At 25.6% G+C, this 21,173-nt stretch overlaps 2 protein-coding genes across 3 annotated transcripts in view; one reads left to right on the plus strand and one right to left on the minus strand.

Moving 5' to 3' along the window:
* The window catches only part of LOC129612499 (uncharacterized), a 108,794-nt gene that overhangs the window by 37,053 nt on the left and 50,568 nt on the right, over window positions 1-21,173 (plus strand). For both annotated transcript variants that reach the window (XM_055526142.1, XM_055526141.1), the window contains exons 6-7: window positions 9,203-9,346; window positions 10,691-10,820. In XM_055526142.1, coding sequence (XP_055382117.1) covers window positions 9,203-9,346; window positions 10,691-10,820 — 274 coding nt within the window. The remainder of the gene's footprint in view (window positions 1-9,202; window positions 9,347-10,690; window positions 10,821-21,173) is intronic.
* LOC129612500 (hybrid signal transduction histidine kinase K-like) overlaps window positions 19,216-21,173 on the minus strand; it is a 159,129-nt gene continuing 157,171 nt past the window's right edge. The window contains exon 6 of the mRNA XM_055526143.1: window positions 19,216-19,312. Within this exon, the coding sequence (XP_055382118.1) occupies window positions 19,271-19,312 (42 nt within the window). The 3' untranslated portion in view covers window positions 19,216-19,270. The remainder of the gene's footprint in view (window positions 19,313-21,173) is intronic.

The following is a 21,173-nucleotide window of genomic DNA, read 5'->3' on the forward strand; positions in this document are numbered from 1 at the left end:
AAAGAATTTTATTTAGATTAATGCAAATACTTCTTAATTTGAAATTGAATTTTGTTAACGTTTACAAAAAATTTTGGTCAATATTATTAAATCAAATCATTTAAAATCATTATTTACTACTAGGAAACATTTACGTCCATATAAGAATATGATTTGCATTTTGAATTACTGTACATTTAACAAGTAAATTTATAACACTTGGTTAAATTATTGTGTATTTTAAGGATTTTGAAATGAAATTTTCAAATTATGTCTGAATAAATTCAAGTTTCTATGCATTATCTTGAAGTAGTGCACGAAATATAATTTAGAATGGCTCTTATCAAAACAAATAAATATCTTGAAATTATTGCTTATACGTAATGTAAATTTAAAATTTTTTGATCCATTCCTTTACAAATACACCCTATGCACAGTATACTGAAATTTTTCGTAAATTTAATTTTTTTTCGTTTAATTTCCAAAATAATATTTATTTATGTATACATATTATATAAAAGGATTTGTAAAATATTTTGCCAAATCATTTGCATTCAATAAACAAAAATTTATAAAAAAAGAAAAAATATGCACACTAATCTTTGATATTGAAATTTTAACATAGAATTATTAATCTGATATTTCTTTTACTATTGAAAGTACCTAGGTATATAGGACATGCATTTAAAAATTAAATTGTACATATATACATTCAGTATTTAAGAATAATAATACGCCTGACTTGAGTTTATATCTTGCATTATGTATATGTAGTGCAGTATCGCTTTATATAAAGTACCTATTGTGTACCAATATTTTGTCAACAGTTCGGCATAATACAATGAAGCAAATATTATGACAAACATAAGCAGATTTATTATATATTAAAAAAAAATAACAAAATAAACCAAAATTTTCTTTTCAATAAAAACAAAAGTAAATAAAAATATTTTTTAAAAGCAAAAAATCCTTTGTCATATTGTGTATGCATTTAGGATTTATTCCATACATAATATTATGGAACATTGAATGCAGATTTTAAGGACTTTTCAATATTATACTTAACCAATATATAGTACAACTAGGAAGGTTTGTATGCTCTCTTTTATTTTCTATGGTATTGCCTTATATAATTAAGTTATTATTAGCATTTTGCAAATAATATTTTAGTACTTGAAAATTCATTTAATTTTTTTGAAAAAATAAGTTTTTATTATAAATTTGTTGTTTTTTAATAATTCAGTCAAGTAAAAATAAGAAGGTAATATGTAAAATAGTTGAGTAAATATTGTAAAATAATAAATTTTAATATTTTATAAATTTGTGCGACTCTATAGGATTAGTGTCATTTTAAATTTATGCATAATGAATTCGATTTTTTTCCCAATGCACATGTAGCAGCACTTTAACGAATTTTAAATTTTAATTTTTGAGCATAAAATCTTAAAATCTTAAAAATTTTTTTATAAAAATATTTTTACTGGTTTATTTGAGTACAAGAGACATAAGAAGTGTAATAATTTTTTCCTTTTACATTTAGAAGATGTATTTGAATTTTGTTTTGAAATAAATAGAAAATAAAAATCTTTTCATACAATCTTGTGGAACAGATGGATGATGTGGACGAAATTCAAATATTTTTATAAATATCTTTAAATTGAAATAGAACTAGAAGTTATACTCTAATAACTTTTCTTTTAAATTTTTATTTATTTATGCGAATTGAAATTGCGATTTTAGCTTTCCTTTTGATGCGAATTCTTTTTGAAAATCATAGGAACCGTAAGCAAAAACGGCACAGGAAAATTAAACAAAAACGAAAAAAATAGAGTTGACCGTGTCAACTCTGTGATAGCCGTACGAATTTCTTATCCTATGTGCGAATAAATATGCCACAGTTGACTATGGGATAAACTATGACTTTAAGTTGCCGTATTACCACATTAATTTATACAAAATTTCAGTACTGTGTTTTCAATAATTTCGAAGATATGGCCAAACTACGATTCAAGTTGTATGACAGCTACAAGAAAAAGCCAAGCAACGTTTTTTATCAAACATATTGGCCTACTAATATACTCGCTTGCGTGAAATTTCAATATTACAGCTTTTATAGTTTCTGAGATATAGTCAAATAAATTTTAAGTTTGTATGGCAGCTACCCGAACCAGTACCCCGACCATACCCAATTTCAATATGGTTCTGGCTTTTACTATATTAAATCGTTTATGTAAATTTGATGAAATAAGCTCGATTCAGTATACCCTTTGAACATACGTTCGTACGGGTACGGTCTTCGACACTTTTTTATAAAAAATTTTGGATTTAAATTTAATAATAATGGATTGATACTCGTATAACAAGGATCGCAACTAAAAGTCGTTACCTGAAAATAAACCTTAATAGTAAAGTTTAATTCTATTTGAATTATTTTATTTTGGGAATATCAATAATGCATTATCCTTTCTTATACTGGGCTTTTAATGTTTCTTCTTTTAGTTTCAAATACATTATCTGCTATTTTTATAAAAAAGATAATTAAGTTATGAAGAATACAAAAGATTTGAATTTATTGTTTCTAATAAATCTCATATAAACTGTCATGTTTATATGAATGTTAAATCAGCTTATACTTACTGAAATGTTCCTTATAATAGAGCTTATTTTCATATCTGTTCAATTTCACTAGCAAAAAGTAGAATAAATGCTCAATATTTAATTAAAAATAAAATTTAATTTTCAAAAAAAAATTAATTTATTGCAACAGACACTTTTTGCAGAATTATTTAAAAACAAAATCTGTAAATAAAAATATTCAATAAAAAACTGAAAAATCTTTTATCCTTTAAAAAAATTCATCTTTTTTTTACCGACCGTATTGTGTATACAATAGGTAGGTTATGTGATGGCAACAAATTTTGCATATCGAGTTTTCGGTGGGAATGCACTTCTCTATAGTAGGGAAGTGTAAGTAAACTATTTTTAGCAACCTGTCGGTCCGTCGGTCTGTCGGTCTGTCGGTCTGTCGGTCTGTCGGTCTGTCCGTCTGTCGGTCTGTCGGTCTGTCGGTCTGTCGGTCTGTCGGTCTGTGTGTGGACGCGTGTATCTCAAGTTCTACTGAACTGATTTTGATGAAATTTTATATGTAAGTTTATTTCCACCATGGCACGGATTGATCAACTTTTGGGATGTATCAATCCTCGGGAACTGCACTTTTTAGCGGGCCTGTTTTACATTTTTGAACATTTTGAAGAAAGTATTCAACCGATTTTCTTGAAATTTCATATATAAGCTTTGCTTGACCGTCCGCGTAAATTTTTATGTTTTGAAAGAAATCAGGCATCGGCAACTAGATGTTTACTACGGGCCAAATATTTAATAATAATAATATTTTTGTGCATATTAGGAGAAATAATCAACCGATTTCATTGAAATTTAATATTTGAATTCCTCGTACTAAAACAATTAACATAGAAAAAAAGATCAGGGCTCGAAAACTGATTTGCGGGCCGATTTTACATTTTTCATCATATCTACGGAACGAATTGATGGAATTTCCTGAAATTTGAATTTTGAGTTCTGGTTATTACCAAAACTAACTGGTGGGCATTTGAGGGAATTCGAGTAGCACAAAACGAAACTGTACTAAGAGCCAAATTTACATTTTTCTAGGTATGTTAACTATAAACCTACCAATGTCCTAAAAATTGGAAAGGAGTATTTAACAGACATTTTTTTAATATTCTGTAACACTTTCACTCAACTAGACAATACACAATGCGGTCGGTTATGTGCTGACCACATCAGATTTTTTTAAATTTTTTTCTTTTCAACTTTATTACAATTTAAATAGATACAATGGCTAGACATTTAGTGTAAAAATATTTTTACGGTTCATATTAATTATGAATCTGGTTCATATAACTGTAAATAAATTAAGTTTGAAATACAAAAAAAAGAAGAAGAATAAAATAAAAAAATTGGAAAAAGTTTTTCTGCAAATATTTAAAAATGCATTTATGCATGACAGTAAAGAAAACTAGAAATAAAATTTTTTGTTTTTGTTTTTCTCTTAATTTTATAGCAGCTCGGTTTCCATTAGTAAATAAAATCTAAATGTATTCAAAGAGTAAAAATTGAAATTGACTATAATGACAATACCATTGTAAATTTTTTAATTCAGTTTTCTCTTATCTTATTGGAAATATTTTCACAAATTTTCTTCTGTATCTTTTTGTTAGTATTCCAGTTTATATTGGTTGTTTTGTGTTTGTGCTCTCAATACTATTTATATTTACACCAATTTTTATAAGCACTCATTTGATCATTATGTAAGTGTGCTTCGAATAAATTCCTGTATACCTACATGAACACATAAAATTTGTGTTTTTTATGCAACTATTTGCTAATACCATTTTACATAGCTAAAAGTTTATTGAGTTTTCCTCTACACTTTTGTTTTGTTTTCTCATCATTAAAATCTTTCTCTTAATGATAATAGCATTATTAATAGCAAATTCTATTTATATATTTTTATAAAGAAGATATTTTGTGTATAGGAAAGTTATTTAGAAAATTACAGACAAAAACCAAATAAGAGAAACATACTGTCAGAAACAGTTCCAAAAAACATATATACAAAACTATTCAAAAATATTAAAGTTACCAAAAAATAAATTAAATTTAAGTTTGTATGGTATTCATTTTGGGGTTATTTTATATCTATGTAAATCGCATAATAGCTGTATTTTTCCAAAAATATTGTAAGAATAAACCAACCGTTCTGAAACTCGAAAACAATATGAAAATTTATTTTCAATGTCACAAATTTTTTGTTAAAAACTTATTTGTAATAGAAATTTAGTAGTGTTCATATATATATATATATATATATACATACAAATATTGTGTATAAGTAAAAACATTTGTTAATCTCAGCCGGGTCGTGTCCCTTTTTATGTTAACGAAAATGATATCTCTTTTTACCGACCGCACTGCATACAATAAGGGAGGTCATGTGATAGCACCAAATTTCACATTTGGAGCTTTTGGCGGAAATTCGTTTCTCTATGCTAATGAAGCGTAAATAAACTATTTTTAAAGATATGTCTGTCGGTCAGTCTGCTTGCCTGTCTATTGATCAGTCTGTCACTCTGTTTGTGTAGATCGGTATTTCAACTTCGGCTAAATCGATTCTGATAAAATTTTATATAAAAGTTTCCTTTGAGGGTGAAACGGTTTGATCAACTTTTGGGATGAGAACGGGTCGATTTCACATTATTGATTATTTTTAAGAAGAAATTCAGCAGATAACCTTGAAATTTGATATATAAGCTTCGCATGGCAGTACATGAAAGCACATTACTTTTGAAAGAAATCATGAAGCAACAACTGGATTTTTACTATAAGCCAAATTTACATTTTTACGCATATAGAGGAAAATAACCAGCTAATCTTTGAAAGTTAACATTTAGGTTTTGTTTGGTACTGGATAGTACCAACAATCCGGATAGTACAAAGGGAAATTTTATTAAGAGCAAAATTTAAATTTTTCTAAAAGACACTAACTAAAAGCTTATTAGCGTCCTTAAAATTTGAAAGAATTGTTTAAAACGTATTTTCATTAGTCATTTTCATTAGACTAAACAATAACAAATGTGGTCGGTTATGGGCTGATCACATCAGATTTTTTCTTATTGTTGTAAATAATTATTGTTATCTGTTTATATATGTTTCTTGCACTAACTTTGGTACTAAGAGAGAGGATGAGAAAATAAAAAAGAAAAAATAGAATAACAATAATATAAACATGTTGTTATTTAAAATTAATTTTCTCTCTGATGAATTCTATAGAATAACTAAGAATTTACAATGTTTTTTTTTTGCTTTTCATCTTTTCTCTTTTGGTATATTTCTAAAAATTTTTGAAAAAATGTACTTATTTTAGTTTGACGTGTTTATTATTTTAAACACATCCTGAACTATTCTTTAAGCTAATCGCAATATTCCAAAGCGTTTTGTCACTAATTTTCGGAATAATTTTTTTTCTCAACATGACAACTCAGATGAATCCGAAATTGTTGGTTTATAAATAGATATTGATAAATACTGTATTTTACTTTAACAAAATTTTTCTTTTAGTTTCAATTTTATGTATGTTTAAGTTTGCAAAATATAGTTGTTTGGTTTCTCTATTTCTTCGATAGGTTCAATCGAACTTTTTGTTTGAATATTATAACAGAAGTTTTGTTCTTACTCTTATACCTTCACTAAATTTGTTAGTAAAAATTATTATAAATAAAATAATAAATTTTTCCTAAATTTATGCAAAATTTTATGTTAAGGTAAAATTCTGTGGCAAATTATTTTCACTATTTAGTTAGACCTAGTATAAATACCTAGTATAAGCATCGGAAGTTGTTTGTCGGAAATGTCCTCTTTTATAACAGCATGGTTTGATTGACTTATTCTTTATTCTTTCTTTTTTGCTAAAAAAAGGGGCTTTTTATCTCTAACAAATAATAGTACATGTTATATTTTAAAATATAGTTAAAAATGTTGTAAAAGTAAGCAAAAATCAAATTAATACTGAAAGATAAAAAAAAATTACACACTTCATAACATATTTTACAAGGATATTTAAGTAAATTAAAAACTCTTTTTTAATGAGATGTTTTTCGTTTTTTTAATTTTATACCGAAAATCATACACACAGATACGCTCTTATGTACAATGAGAATTTCTTTTAATTGATCTCTAAGGACAAATTAAAAAATTAATATTAGGTCAAATGGGTTGCAAAAAAAAAATGTTTTGTTATATTTTGTTTTCTTTTTTTTGAAGTTAACCAGTTTCTCTTTTTTGTTTTCTTATCACTTATCATCGTATTATTATATAATATAAAATATCCTTAAAATCCATAATATGATATACTTTCATTTTTCAACTTAAATATTTATGTTTTGTATGAAATTTTTGAACAAGGATCAAAAACAAAGATTTTTTTTCTATTTTTGTTTTTTTGTCTGAATATTGTCCAAATCATGTGATTGGTGTAGTATGAAAAAGATTTGGGTATAATTCCCAAATTTTCAAGGATATTTAAGGATATTTATGAAAAGATAATGTGGTGAATATGTATTTGATTTACAAAATAAAAAAAAGCAACAATATTGGGACGAAAGCAAAAAAGATTTAGTTATGATATATAGAGAACAAAATTCTAAAAATAAAATAGAAACATTGTCACATATGTATATTAATATAGGCATTGTGAGTTTTTGTGATTGTGCTATGGATGTCCTATGTACGAGTATATCTCTTAAATTTGACTTTGTAAAGTAAATTATAAAAAAGAAATAAAACTTAAATTTCTTGGTTCTTGTAGAATAAAAACTTCAATTATAAATTTAATTAAATATTTAAGTTAATTTTTAGTAGAAATTATGTACCAGTTGAACTTATGGGTAAAAAATACTTGAATAGAAATGAAAAACTCTATGACTAAATTTATTTTCATCCCAAATAAATTACGATGAACTTCACTTATAGCAGTTATCATAGTTCTCAATAAATGGAATTATTTGCCCTCAAATAGTTTAACAGAATTTGACTATCTAACTACATACTATAATCGAAATAAATGTGTCAATCCTTTGAAATTTCGATTATTTAAGTTTAACTAGTACCTGTCTGATATTAGTTTTTACTTGTTTTTTGAGTTCATCTTTTCAAAGAACATTCTGACGTAACATTAATTTATGACATTAAATAATAAAAGTCTACATTTATGAATAAAAATTTTTTTATTTAAGCCATTTATTTTTTAAATTTGTTAAATTGATTGTTTTAGCTTTAGTTTAATTCTTGCTTATATAATAGTGTAAAAAATAAAGTTTTCATTATGTGTAATAAAAACAAAATTAATTATGCAGTATGTGTGCAATGTGAGAGCATAATAATTTTGTTAATGAGAAGGCCGCTGCCTAACATTTTCATATCTTCGAGAGTAATTTCATCATATTTTATCGATTATAATTTAATAACATTGAAATTATAATGATGGTTAACTTTACCATCCCTTTTTTACGATTCAATATATTTCGTATTCTACAATATTAATTTAAAAAACAAAATTTATGAAATCATTTAAAAATATTGATTACAAAATTTTATAAGTTTTTATGATGAACCTTTTAATTCAATTTTTTGTCTTTGCTTTGTTTTTTATTCTAGATGATAAAAATGTCATCAAGAATTTCCATTCTAGTTATGATAGAAGAGAGCAACAAACAAATTGCTACATTCAATTTTTTTTACACTATGCAAGATTTTCTTTCTTATTATTTTGTGTTACCCAATTTTATTTACACACATCCAATCAAAAGTTACATAAAATTATACTTTTTTCAACTCATTCATTTTTAATGATCCTTAAAAGGATTTTCATTTATCAAATATTCTATCGTACGTCGTCACTTGTGTTTGAATCCTAATTTTTTTTCTATATACTCGTATTCTATACAATCTTTGTAGAAAATTGTATCACCACATGCTTCATATTATATGTTCATGTAATAATAATAATATATTAATCTAAAAATAGTATATGGATACGAAGTGTTGTGCTTCTTAATACTTGCAATGTAATAACTATAATAGAAAAAATTAAATCAAATTTTATAGTCAACAATTTTTATTTGTCAATGGTGCAGGGGAAATCATGTTGCCAAATTATAATTCGTTATAGAATTTGTTGGAAATTTTTCAACTGAGTAAATACTTTTAATAAGCTTTTGTTCTTAATTAAAGAGGTAAGAAAAGTTGCTTTTAACTCATTTCAATTCAAGCATTAAAAATAAAATGTTTTCTCTCTTAAATATATTACGTCATGCTACAGTTTTTAAATAACAAAGTGCAGAATGTTGAAATTCGGAAAATAAATAAAAGCTAAAATCGTTATTATGGTCATTGAGAAAATAATTCTGTGAATTTACCCTTTAACCGTGAAAGTTCAAATGTTTTCTTTCTATTAATTTATGCGATTTTCTTTTGTCAAAATTTCTACCAAATGTATTTCAAATCTTACATTTTTTTAGAGAAAGCTGACTTAATTCCTTTGACATATTTGTATTTTTTCAAAACCTTATGGTAATACTTAAGCTAACATTTAATATTTTTAGCTAATGTAAATATCTTTTTTATTTTCAATTTATAATAATAGCGATGAAAATGAAGAGCAACTTTCAAAATGGAATGAATTTGTTGAGTCAATAAAATCAAAGTTAACGGTTAAACAGGTGGTGGATGGTGTAAGAGCTGGTGGAAGTTTATCTTTTGATTATTTACTACTTATAGTTACAGCAGAGTAAGTTTAATCTTCCTATTATTTTTTATTTAATTTTCATTTTTACAAAAAATATTTTTATATACCAATACTCTTTTATGTTAGCGTTATGACAGATAGATGAATATCCTTTTAATGAATTTCATCTTTTTTTTCTAAATTGTTTTATTTTTCTCTATTTTTTTTGCTTTTTACAAGTGGATACTGTGTATATCCATTCGTTTATATAAATTATGTATATAGTTATTTTACATTATAATTAAAAGCGACATGATGTCGTGTATTTAATGGTTGACACTATTATAAAATTTGTTCTATGATTATATCACATGGTGATATAATGTTGTAGGACTGTGTAGGAATATATGAAGAGTAAGAATTTTTAATTTCATAATAAGAACTAAGTGAATTAAATGACAAGATACTAATTTAATGCTAATACCTTTTGGAGAATAATAATAATAAAAAATCATAATAATAAAGAAGAGCACCAACAACAAAATAATTCTCTTAGTGGATTTTGTGCTCACTATACATTTATAAATGTTAATGATTTGAATGAGAAATTAATGATGTTTTCAAGTTGATATACTCAAGAGGGAGAAATTCTATACATATATATACATAGGAAAATAAATTAGTTTTCTCAATAGGGGAGTTCATTAACGATTTTTGAATATACATATAGCTATGTCTTTTATGTATTTTAATCGTTTATTTTATCAGTCATAGTACAGCCGCAATATGAAATCTTAAAAGCTTCTTAATGCTTAATAGGGTAGGTTATTGTACAGTACAAGTTGTCATTGCTATAGCAAGTGATTTGGTCACAATTTAATTTAAGATTTTTGTAAGAAAGAAATTAAATTGTAGCAATAAATTTGTGAAATTCTATTTTCGATAAATAAAATATTCGGGTAAAATTGTAAAATTATACCAGGTTAACTAACAATAAAATCAATATTTTCAATACAGCTTTTATTGATAATTCTACTTATAATTCATAATTATGTTTCTTAACAACTTTATTTAATATTAGTAAAATTATAAAATACCCAAATACTTGAAATCTTAATTAAAAATCAATTGTTAAGGCTTCCCCTAAAAAAATTTACTTTTCCACTCTTGATTTCACACTACGATTTTAAAAGATTTCATTTTAACAAAATAAATATCTTTTATTTCATTACATAATTAGAGTAGAATTTCTGTAATACTATACTGTTTTATATACTATTATTACAGATATATTGTTATTGTTATATTATATCAAATAGTATTATGTGTGCGTACTCGCTATGTACATTCAAGCAGGATAAAATATTTTTTTGGAAAATTTTATTCTTGTTTAAATTTTATTTTCAGTTCTTTAGCTGCACTTGGTTTAGTTGAAAATAATGCACCAAATATTGTTGCTGCTATGCTTGTATCGCCATTAATGGGTCCAGTTATGTCGATAACATTTGGTACAATAATATCAGATCGAGAATTAGTTGTAAGTTATTATATTTTTTTTTCTTTTTTTTTTTGTATACTTCAAAATTTTTTAAAAATACAAGTTGAACACATTATTATCAGTAGAAAATGGAATATACACACAGATATATTCCGTGGTTTTTTTTTTTAAAAATTGTTATTGAAAATGATGGAAAATATTATGTACATAAATATTATGTATGTGTACTGTTAGTCGATTTCATTATACATATTGGGTGGATAGGTATAACATGGAATATTGAAAAAGAAATGGATATGGGAAATCATTTTAGCAATTAATATAATTATTAGTTGCAGTCATTTGTTATACGAGTACTTAGCATTTATTTTTAAAATTACAACTTTTCAATCTTTTAAACTACAACTATATTGGAATTAGTTATCAGTATATTTTTGAATTTAATCATAAATAACTTTGTAGTGTATCGTCAAACTTTTAGCAGTATTTAAATACACTTCCTTATCAACAAACTTCAATGTCCTTTCGCGTATATAAGCATTTTGAGTTTAATTTAATTACACCACATTTCAATTTTCCGATATTCATAACAATATTTTGATTTAAATTTAATTTTTTGAATCAGTTTTTATAATTTCCAATTCTAGAGTGATTTAACCCGGACATGAAACCCCAATCTAATAATTAGTTTTAAGGAATAATTACCAATATCTAAAAAGCGCATTATGTACTCTTTATGTACATGTATATCTATATGTATAGAATAAAGAATAAGACAAATTCCATTGGATATAAATCATTAGAGAAAATGAAATAATAAAATGCTTGGAAAGATGGTGATTTTAATTTTTCTTAATCTGCTTGAAAAATGTGTGTTTTTAACAAATTTCTTATTATTATTAATTGTTCCAAAATTTTACTAAAAGTGCACCCAGAAAAAGGAAAGGTTTAAAAATTTTATGGTTCTGTAAAATTTAAAGAACCAAAGAAATTGAATTAAAGAAAAATCATAAAAATTCATTGTTTCTGTTTTATGTTCATTACATTAAAAATGTAGCACGACAAAAAAGGAAAAATATGAAATGACAAGGGAGTGAAAATATGTTTTTGAATTATTTAAGTTTCTTGATTTTAATCTAAAGATTTTTTTCTCTTATAAAAGGTTCAATTATGTGCATATAAACTTGTTATATATGTTTATGCGTTTAGTATATTATATACATAACATACGTGGCTATAAAAGACCAAAAAAAAAATAAAAGTTTATAATAATTTTGAAAAATTACAAAACCCAAGACGAATTCTCAACTCATGAATACCTAAGTAAACAATTTTCTACGTTTTGTTCTTTTTATTCACACACTCGCACATTCGCATATAAATGTACATTCATATTAAATATACACATAATATGTATGTAGGTATTAATCTATGAGTGTATTTGGCTGTTAACTTCTTATATTGTTATTTCTTACTAAAAAAATAACAAAAGATAAGAAAAGCAAAAAAAAATTGAAGCTGTTTTATTCAAAATTCAGGACAATAAAGGATACTCACTTTATTTTGTATAACCATACTAAATGAAAATGAAACTGAACACAAAAATTTGACAAAAACTTATTTACATTCCCTATCAGTTCAAACAAAGTGGAAAAATTCAATAAAAGAAGTAAAAAATCTCAAGGCCACTAGTATTTTTATTTGTATTTTTTGAACAAAAGAAGAAACAGAATGCAACGATTAACAGATGCTGAGATTAGATCTATGTGACAGTTACGTTATGTAACTACAAAAGAAAAAATAAATATTTTTTTTATATATTTTCATGCCTCCTTCAAAATGTTTCTTTTATTACAATCGTGATGAATTTTTATAACCATTATTGTAATATTTATTTCAGCTTAAATTCATATTTTTTGCAGACATGGCCGTAGAACTGGTCAATTATATAGGACGCATAAAACAAATATTTCAGCAGTTTTAATAATCTAGCTAATAATTTAACCCCTACCTTAAGAAATCAAATAAGAATATTATTGTTAATATATGTAGTAAAAAAAATAATTCTCAATATTAGGATTCCGAGTGAGTTTTAAATGATAATTGAACTGTAGGGAAAATGTTCTCGAAAAATTGTGGAAATTTTAAACGGTTTAAGTTTATTTATTTCATATTTTAATAATTTTGATTGCGTAATTGCAGCAAATATGTTCCCTTTGTACTTTTGCCGTTATTGATATTAAATTTAAAGGCATTTTTCAGTTTTAATGGTATGTTTATCAATTGCGATAATAATTTGATTTATCAGATCAAATTTCTGGAAAAAGAAACAGAGGAAGTTTGTGAATTTACAATAAACTAAATCAAAATTATCAACTAGTTGGAACTAATGAAATTTTTGAATTTACTGCATATCTTGTCTTTACTACATTTGGAAAATTTTTTAAAGAAATGAAAATCTAAACGAGAAAAGGATCTCAGGGTGATTAAAAGATTTTTGCAACGAAAGGCTCTCAGTGTGAAATTAAATTTATAAAAGTGCAAAAGATAAGAATAATTTTCTAAAACTCTATGGTTATAATTTGTTTTAATTAATTTAATAAATCGATCTATTTTAATTTTATTAAGTAGTTTTGCTTTGATGTCTTCCTAAATTGCTTAAAAATTTGAGAAAATTGCTTATTAGTTTCACTCTGTCCGTCCATCCTTCCGTCCGCCAGCCCATCCGTCCATCCATCCGTCCATCCATCCGTCTGTGCGTCCGTCCGTAAACATGTTTACAAAGCTTCTACGCCCTTTAAGATAGAAAGCTGAAATTTCATATAGAGAGTGATTCACCAACAAGTTAAGAGCCGTCTACAACCGGCTAGAGGGTTGAAAATAAGTATGTTAGTATAGTAAGTAGTTAAGTATGTTAAAATTTCGCCAAGTTTTCTCAAAATCCCTGTAGTTCGGGAACGGTTCCGACTCAATACTATGTTCCGAACAATAATTTTACTCATTTTCGACCCCCAAACTTATGGTATACGGCTACTAACTTTACCCTTTAAATCGAACATTATCTTTAAATTTTTTCTTTTTTTATTTCAAAAATGGCATTCATTGCTCAATCTAAATGTATGCAATCTTTGAAACAAATTCGTTTATGAATGAAACTAATTTTAATAATGTAGTACACAGATTGTTCTTCAAAGCAGTATTTTCACTTTTTTAAGGGAAAATTGCTGCATTAAAAACCATTAGTGACTCAACTTTATTTTTTTATAACCCCATTTTAAATAACTTTTTTTCATATAAGTTTAAATTTTAAAGTTTATTTTCTTTAAAAAAAATTGGTTTGGGTCCAAGATAATAATTTTTTCCTGAATTAAATTTTCGCCTTATAAATTTTAAAATTAAAATCATAAGGAATATTTTTTACTGAATTGCAATTTAAAACTGGAATATTTTCCGGTTTTAATAATTTTTATAAAATTCGTTTATTGTACTGAAAAATTTAAGTACGAATATCTACTAATTTTTTAAATATTTTACTGCAGAATAATTTGAACACAGAGTATTCAAAAGTCATAGGAATAATAAAAAACAAAATTTATTTTTTGTACATTTTTACTGATATTGTTCATACATAATTTTTTTTAAAAGTAAACCATATTTAAAGCAAAATTTAATAGAATTGGAGCTTTCCAAGTTTTGTATTACATGTAAATTTTAAAAATCTGTAGACCAGTTGTTGATAAGATAATGATAAATTAATTTTGACATTTTATTCTAAAGTTTACAAAGAGAAAGTTAACATGCATGTAAATTTTATCATAATAAAATTTTAATGTTTGAAATGTTAAGGAACTCAGAGTAATAGAAATGATTTTGGCAATGTTGAGTCAATTTGTTTCAAAAATTAATACAAAAAATAGAAATGCTATTAACAAAATTGAAAAAAAGTTAAGTGACGGCTTAATACGTGGGAGTTCATTAAGCAAGTATGAGAAAATTAAAATTAAGCTGTAAGTTTTTGTTATATTTGGCTATATTTTTTTCTCGCCAACGTAACATTTTGCTAGAAAAGTTTAGTGGTGTTTATTCCATTGAAATATCAACGAGAACATAAAGATTCCTATGTATGGTTGCAAAAAAAACAAAACCCATATAAATTTTATTTTCAAAACTTTTAATTTTTTAACTCTTTGGTATTTAAGAATTTTTTTAAAAACTCTGTATTTGTATGGCGATAGACTTAGTGTACACTGACATAAAAATTATTTTTGTTTTAAATAAAAATTGAATTTATAAAAATATAATATGAGTTTTTATTTGCAGTCCTTTTTAAAAATTTTCTTCTTTGGCTCAACATACACACTATGGCTGCTTGTTTTTTATTATTCATTGTCATAATGCCAAATATGTGTCGGAAAATTTCAAATTTGCAGCACTTAAGAGTAATTTGTAAATTTTATTTAATTTTTGTTTCTTTCATTTTATTAAATTGAAAAATAAAATGAAAGAAACAAAATTTTAAAAATGTTTCATATAGATTGTCAGCAAAAATAATTTTCATATATTTTCTCGAAACTTAATAGAATAAGTAACAGAGAGAAGATTTTTTTCTTGTTTTTTGAAAAAGAAATTGTTGCCAAGAATTGCAATTAGCCAAAAACAATATTTAATAAGAAAAATCGAAAAAAATGAAAAAAAAATATGTCAAGTTATGTCATTTTTATTACAACTTAAAATCCTAAAAATTTAAAGAAGGAAAACGAAGAAAAAACTTAAAACCATTTTCTATCGTTTTCTTTGTGGTTTTGTTTTATGTACTTTTTGTTGTTCTTCATTAATAAAATTTTTTACTTTTTATACCCGTACGAACGTATGTTCGAAGGGTATACTAAATTTGCCTTACCGTTTGTAACGCTAAGAAATAACGGTGTTAGATATAGACTCAAGTATATGTTTTTGATCAGCGTCAAATTCTGAGTTGATTTAGCTTTGTCTGTCCGTCCGTCCGTCCGTCCGTCCGTCCGTCCGTCCGTCCGTCCGAACGATAACTCAAAAACTAATTGAGCTAAGTTCACCAAATTTTCACAAATGATCAATTGTAGTAAGTGCCAGAACCCTATTTAAATTGGACATGATCGGGGTACCGGTTCGGGTAGCTGCCATACAACTTCAAAATTTATTTGGCTATATCTCAGAAACTATAAAAGCTGGGGTATTGAAATTTCACACAAACGAATATATTAATAGGGCCAACGTGTCTGATAAAAGTCGTTGAAATTACTTGGCTCCTTCTGGTACCTGCCATACAACTTCAAAAGTTATTTTGCTATATCTCAGAAACTATAAAAGCTGTGATATTGAGATTTCACACAAGTGAATATATTAGTAGGGCCGATGTGTCTGGTAAAAGTCGTTGAAATTACTTGGTTCCTTCTGGTACCTGCCATACAACTTCAAAAGTTATTTGACTATATCTCAGAAACTATAAAAGCTGTGATATTGAGATTTCACACAAGTGAGTATATTAACAGGGCCGATGTGCTTGATAAAATGCGCTAAAATTTCTTGGCTCTTTCTGGTAGCTGCCATACAACATCAATAGTAGTTTGGCACAACCAGTATTTTGAATAACACATAGTACTGAAATTTTGCATAAATTAATATGGTAATACGGCAACTTAAAGTCATAGTCTGCCCCATAGTTAGTTATGGCACATTAGTTATTCGCACATAGGATAACAAATTCGTACGGGTATCACAGAGTTGACAAGGTCAACTCTATTTTTTTTCTCGTTTTTTATTATATTTAGTATTTTTTTAAATAGCATAACATATGGGCCTATGTTTACTATAGTGGAAACATACACACACGCACACTCATAAATTTAGTTTTCGATTTTATCAAAACAATCTTTATTATGAAAGCAATTTCTGTGGCAAAAAGGCAAAACCACAAAAGTCTTATAAGAAATTTGACATATTTGAATGTATAATCTAACGAAATTTGATTAATTTCACATCATCTTATTAAATTGCGAAAAACAATCAATAATTTTTTTCTGACCAACTACTGCTTTCAAGAAAATCTAGTTAAATTTGAAAAAAAATGTGCTCACACGCTATTATTGGACTTTTTAAACTATAGTTAAACATGAAACAGTTAATTAAAGATGGTGATTTAAATTCTAAAAACTTAATTGGGTAAATAAATATTTAGTTTTTTTAACCTATACGAGTATGTAAGTTTATTTAATCGATATATTTTGCCTCGATATACAGGTTATTGTTTTGCCACAGAATTGATTTAAAGCTTAAAAATCATACACATTTCGCTTGTGAAGCATCACAACTTATAGTTTGAAGAATAATATTTTGGGTGCATATTTTTATTACTTTGTTTTAAAGATTTTGAAATTTATTTGGAATTTTAATTTAAAAGGTAAATGGCCAAATGTCCTAACTCTTATATGACGGCATATTTTCTCGTTTTGGAAGATATAGTATAGATTAATAATTATAACATTATGTTTATATAATAGTTTAATTTACAATTTCCTAAAGAATTTGTAAAACCTACTCGGTATATAATTTAAAATAATATAAAATTTTTAAAACTCTAAAATCAAAATAAAAATCATTTAAAATAAAGTTGGGTCAAACCAATGGTTTGTATTGTAGCTCTTTTTCCTTCAACAATTTGTTAAAACACTGCTTTTAGTCACAGTCTAGTCTACCACACTATTAAAAATATTTTTATTCATATACGAAACTATTTCTAGTTGTTCAATTTGAAGTGTAAATTTTCTTAAATTTTAAAATTTATTATAGTTTTCGAATAAGGTGCGCGGTTACCCAAAAATTCATCTTGGAAAACATCTTTAAGTTAATTTTTCTTCTGATTGGTAAAACAAATAGTTCGATTCTATTTTCTCTAATATTTTTCATCTAAAACTTTTCTTTAACTACAAAAAAAGCTTGAAAATCATAATGTGAACTCCTACTTCCTTAAAAGTAAAACTCCTATTTCTTTAACTCCCGCGTACAAATTGGAGAATAAAGAACCCATAAACCTTAAAGCATAAAGTAAAAAAACCTAGTTATTTTATTTACTTTACATCGCATGTTAAAAAAATTTTTAATAATAATAAATTAAAGATTTCTTGTCATATTTTTAACTTTTCAGGTTAGAACGAAATTTAAACGCAAAATGCTTCCGAACAGATAAAAGCAATTTTTTATCATTAAAAGTTGTATTTATATGTTCCTGGCAAAAATTATGTATTGTGTTCATGGTTCCTAAGACCATTATTAAAAATATTTTTATAAAGTTTTCACTAAATGATCTTTTATACGAAAAATTAATAAAAAGTGAGATTAAATTTCATTAAAAAAATATTTATAATTTTGCTGCAGTATTAAGTTTTAGTTTATTACAAGTATAACATTCATCAGTCACAAATGAAGTTGGGTCAAACCAATGGTTTGTAATGTAGCACTTTTCCCTTCAACAACTGAAAATTGTGCGTTATATAAAACAAATATATAAAACTAGTGATTACTTGTAGGATGGAAAAAAAATGAAAGAAGCATTAACATGGTTCAATTGGACGGTTAAGCAAGTTAGTTAAGTAAAATAATTATATTTTTTTTTTGTTGCGATAATAAACCGTTAGCATTCTCTATTTATAAAAATTCTAGCATTTAAGAAAATTTAAGACATCGAAAAATGATGTTTTACAAATTTCGAAAGGCAGTAACTTAGGAGGGAATCGAACTAGGAAAAAATGCTTTTATAAAAAAATTAACTGTTTATTAATACCTAAAAGTTTTTATTTTAGGTACTAATTTTATCTATTTTAAAGGGTGTAGAAGTTTTTATAAAAAGACATACGAACGGACGGATGGGTGAACAGACGGACAGAGTTAAACTAATAAGTATTTTCTTCAAAATTTGTTTGGAAAAGTGCTAGTAAGAACAGAAAATTGTATTTTAATAACTTTTTGACAGTTTATGTAAGAAGAATTTTCAAATCTTGAACCTAATTATGGTTTCTTGCCCATTTATAATTTTTACTGAAATTAGTTTTAATGTTGAATTCATGCAATGCAAATAAGCAAAATAAAGGCTTAACATGTTTTTCAATGTCTGATTTTCAGATTTGAGAATTGTTTTAAAATTTGAGAATTGCTTATTTGAACAAGCAAATTTTTACATTTTTCTGATCGCCTTTTAAAATATTTATGAAAATTATAAATATTTATAAAAAATATTTTTTTTATAAAGTTGCACCAAATTTTGATTCTTGGTGCAGCTGAAGCTCTGCAAATTTGTTAACAAGTTATAAAGCAAAACGTGGTTAGTGCAATAGGGCCCCCAGCCAGTTTCAAATTCCTTATGAGTTTTATAGATGCTTATTTGGAATATTAGCTACAGGACGAAAATATTATGTTTTTATTATTTTCTACATTAAAATTTAAGAAACTCTACTTACTTAAAAGATATAGCCCATGAATGCGGTATGATGAAAACTTACCTGAAAATAAAAGAAGAATTGTTTAAATGAAAAAATTGTTAACATTTTAATAAAAGAAATATTTGAAAGTATTGAAAATATTAAATAAATATAGAGTAAACTAAAATATTAACTACTTTAAATACCGCGTTATTTTGTGGCTTCTGTAATTATTAACCTTAGAACCGTAAATTGTGTAGATGTTATCGATACTTTGTTCTGCGTCCACTTGTTTGAAAGTTTTTCCAAACTGGTCGCTAATACGGTTTATTAATTTACCGTAGTTATTCGGGAATAACTACGGTATACCGTAGGTATTAATTTACCGTAGTTATTCGGGAATAACTACGGTATATTGTTCGGGAATAACAACTTTATATTAGTCAAACGTAGAAGAAGTTTATCTCCTCATTTCAAATAAAATAAAAGCGAAATTTTCTTAAAGCTTGTTCCTCTCTCTTTAAAAACGATTTTTATTTGAAGTTACAGTATCAGACGGAGCTGGAAAAAAAATATTGTGCAATGACAATATTTTCCGTTTCATCCAGTTTATATTTGAGCTTAAATTGATTATCGGAATTTTAATCTGAAACAAAAGTGATCTCAAAATCATGAAATAGGAAAAAAGCGTAATTTTCTTCAACTAAAAGATTCTTAGAATCACTTTAAAGAGCAGATGATAAGCTATTCTTCAGATTGAACTTATTATAATGACCAAAAATTAAATTCTAAGAATGTTGGATTTGCATTATTTAAAACAAAGAAATTTAAAAAGATTGTTAGCTACTTCCAAAATTTTTTTCCATTAAAAATTTTTCCTTCCGTTAAAATTTTTGAATAATTTTTGCATTAAAATTTTTAGAAAAGTAATGTTTTGCGTTTTGTATTTTATGTTTCCGCTTTCTTTGTTTTATTTTTGGCTCGGGGCTTTACAAATCTTTTCGAAAAAAAAAACAGAGAACAACAAAACTGATTATTTTTTTTTTCTCTCTTTTGTTTTGGTGTATAATTCCGGCAGTGTGGTTAACAAAATTTAAAATCATACGATGGAGAAATTTTAATTTTTTTCTCTTTAAAATGGAAAAAAATCATTTATCGTTATTCTTCAAGAAATCTAAAATTATTCTTGTCAGATTGTCATACATATAGCAGTTACTTAAAAAATTTTCTATATATTTTTTCTATACGTTTTCCTATTCATTATTTTAATATATTTAATATTTCCTTAATGGTTTTCAAAAATCATAAATCTTAAGTAGTGTTAAGTTACAGATCTTGTGAACATCATAAAATTCAGAGACATTTTAAATAAGAATATGGAAGGATGTAAAACTTGAAACAAAAGAATAGCTTTTCTTTAAAGGAAAAAACTTTAATTGGAAATAATTTATGAATTATCATAAAGCTCAAGAAAGGAGAGCAAGCCCAAGAAATTTCATTTGATTTTCTAAGTTGACTATGGGATTTAGCAAAAATCTTGTGTTTAATTTATCACAAAGAAACGTATGTTTAGTGTCGTTTCTACTCGTTATTTTATTTGAGTAAAACATATATTGTAAGCCTCGGTTATTGTGAAACGAAATAGAAAATAAAATAACATGGAAGGTATAATGTTTTGGTTCTTTTGACTAAATTTTTAAAAAATTCAATTAAAAAACGAAAATTTCAATAAAATATCAAGTACGAGAATTTTAGCTAAAAATTTATTTAAATTTAGCGTTGAAGCACAAAATACAACCGGTATTATAATCTAAATCTCAATATATAGCGTCGATTGGAAAATATTTTTTCTATAATATTAGGTTGTTACTTTAACTATACGAATAAATTTTAAGGACTGTAAAGTTCAAATATTATTTTCGAAATGAGAAGATTTCATTAA

Source organism: Condylostylus longicornis, unplaced genomic scaffold, assembly GCF_029603195.1.
Source record: "Condylostylus longicornis isolate FDR11 unplaced genomic scaffold, ASM2960319v2 ptg000072l, whole genome shotgun sequence".
Classification (NCBI taxonomy): domain Eukaryota; kingdom Metazoa; phylum Arthropoda; class Insecta; order Diptera; family Dolichopodidae; genus Condylostylus; species Condylostylus longicornis.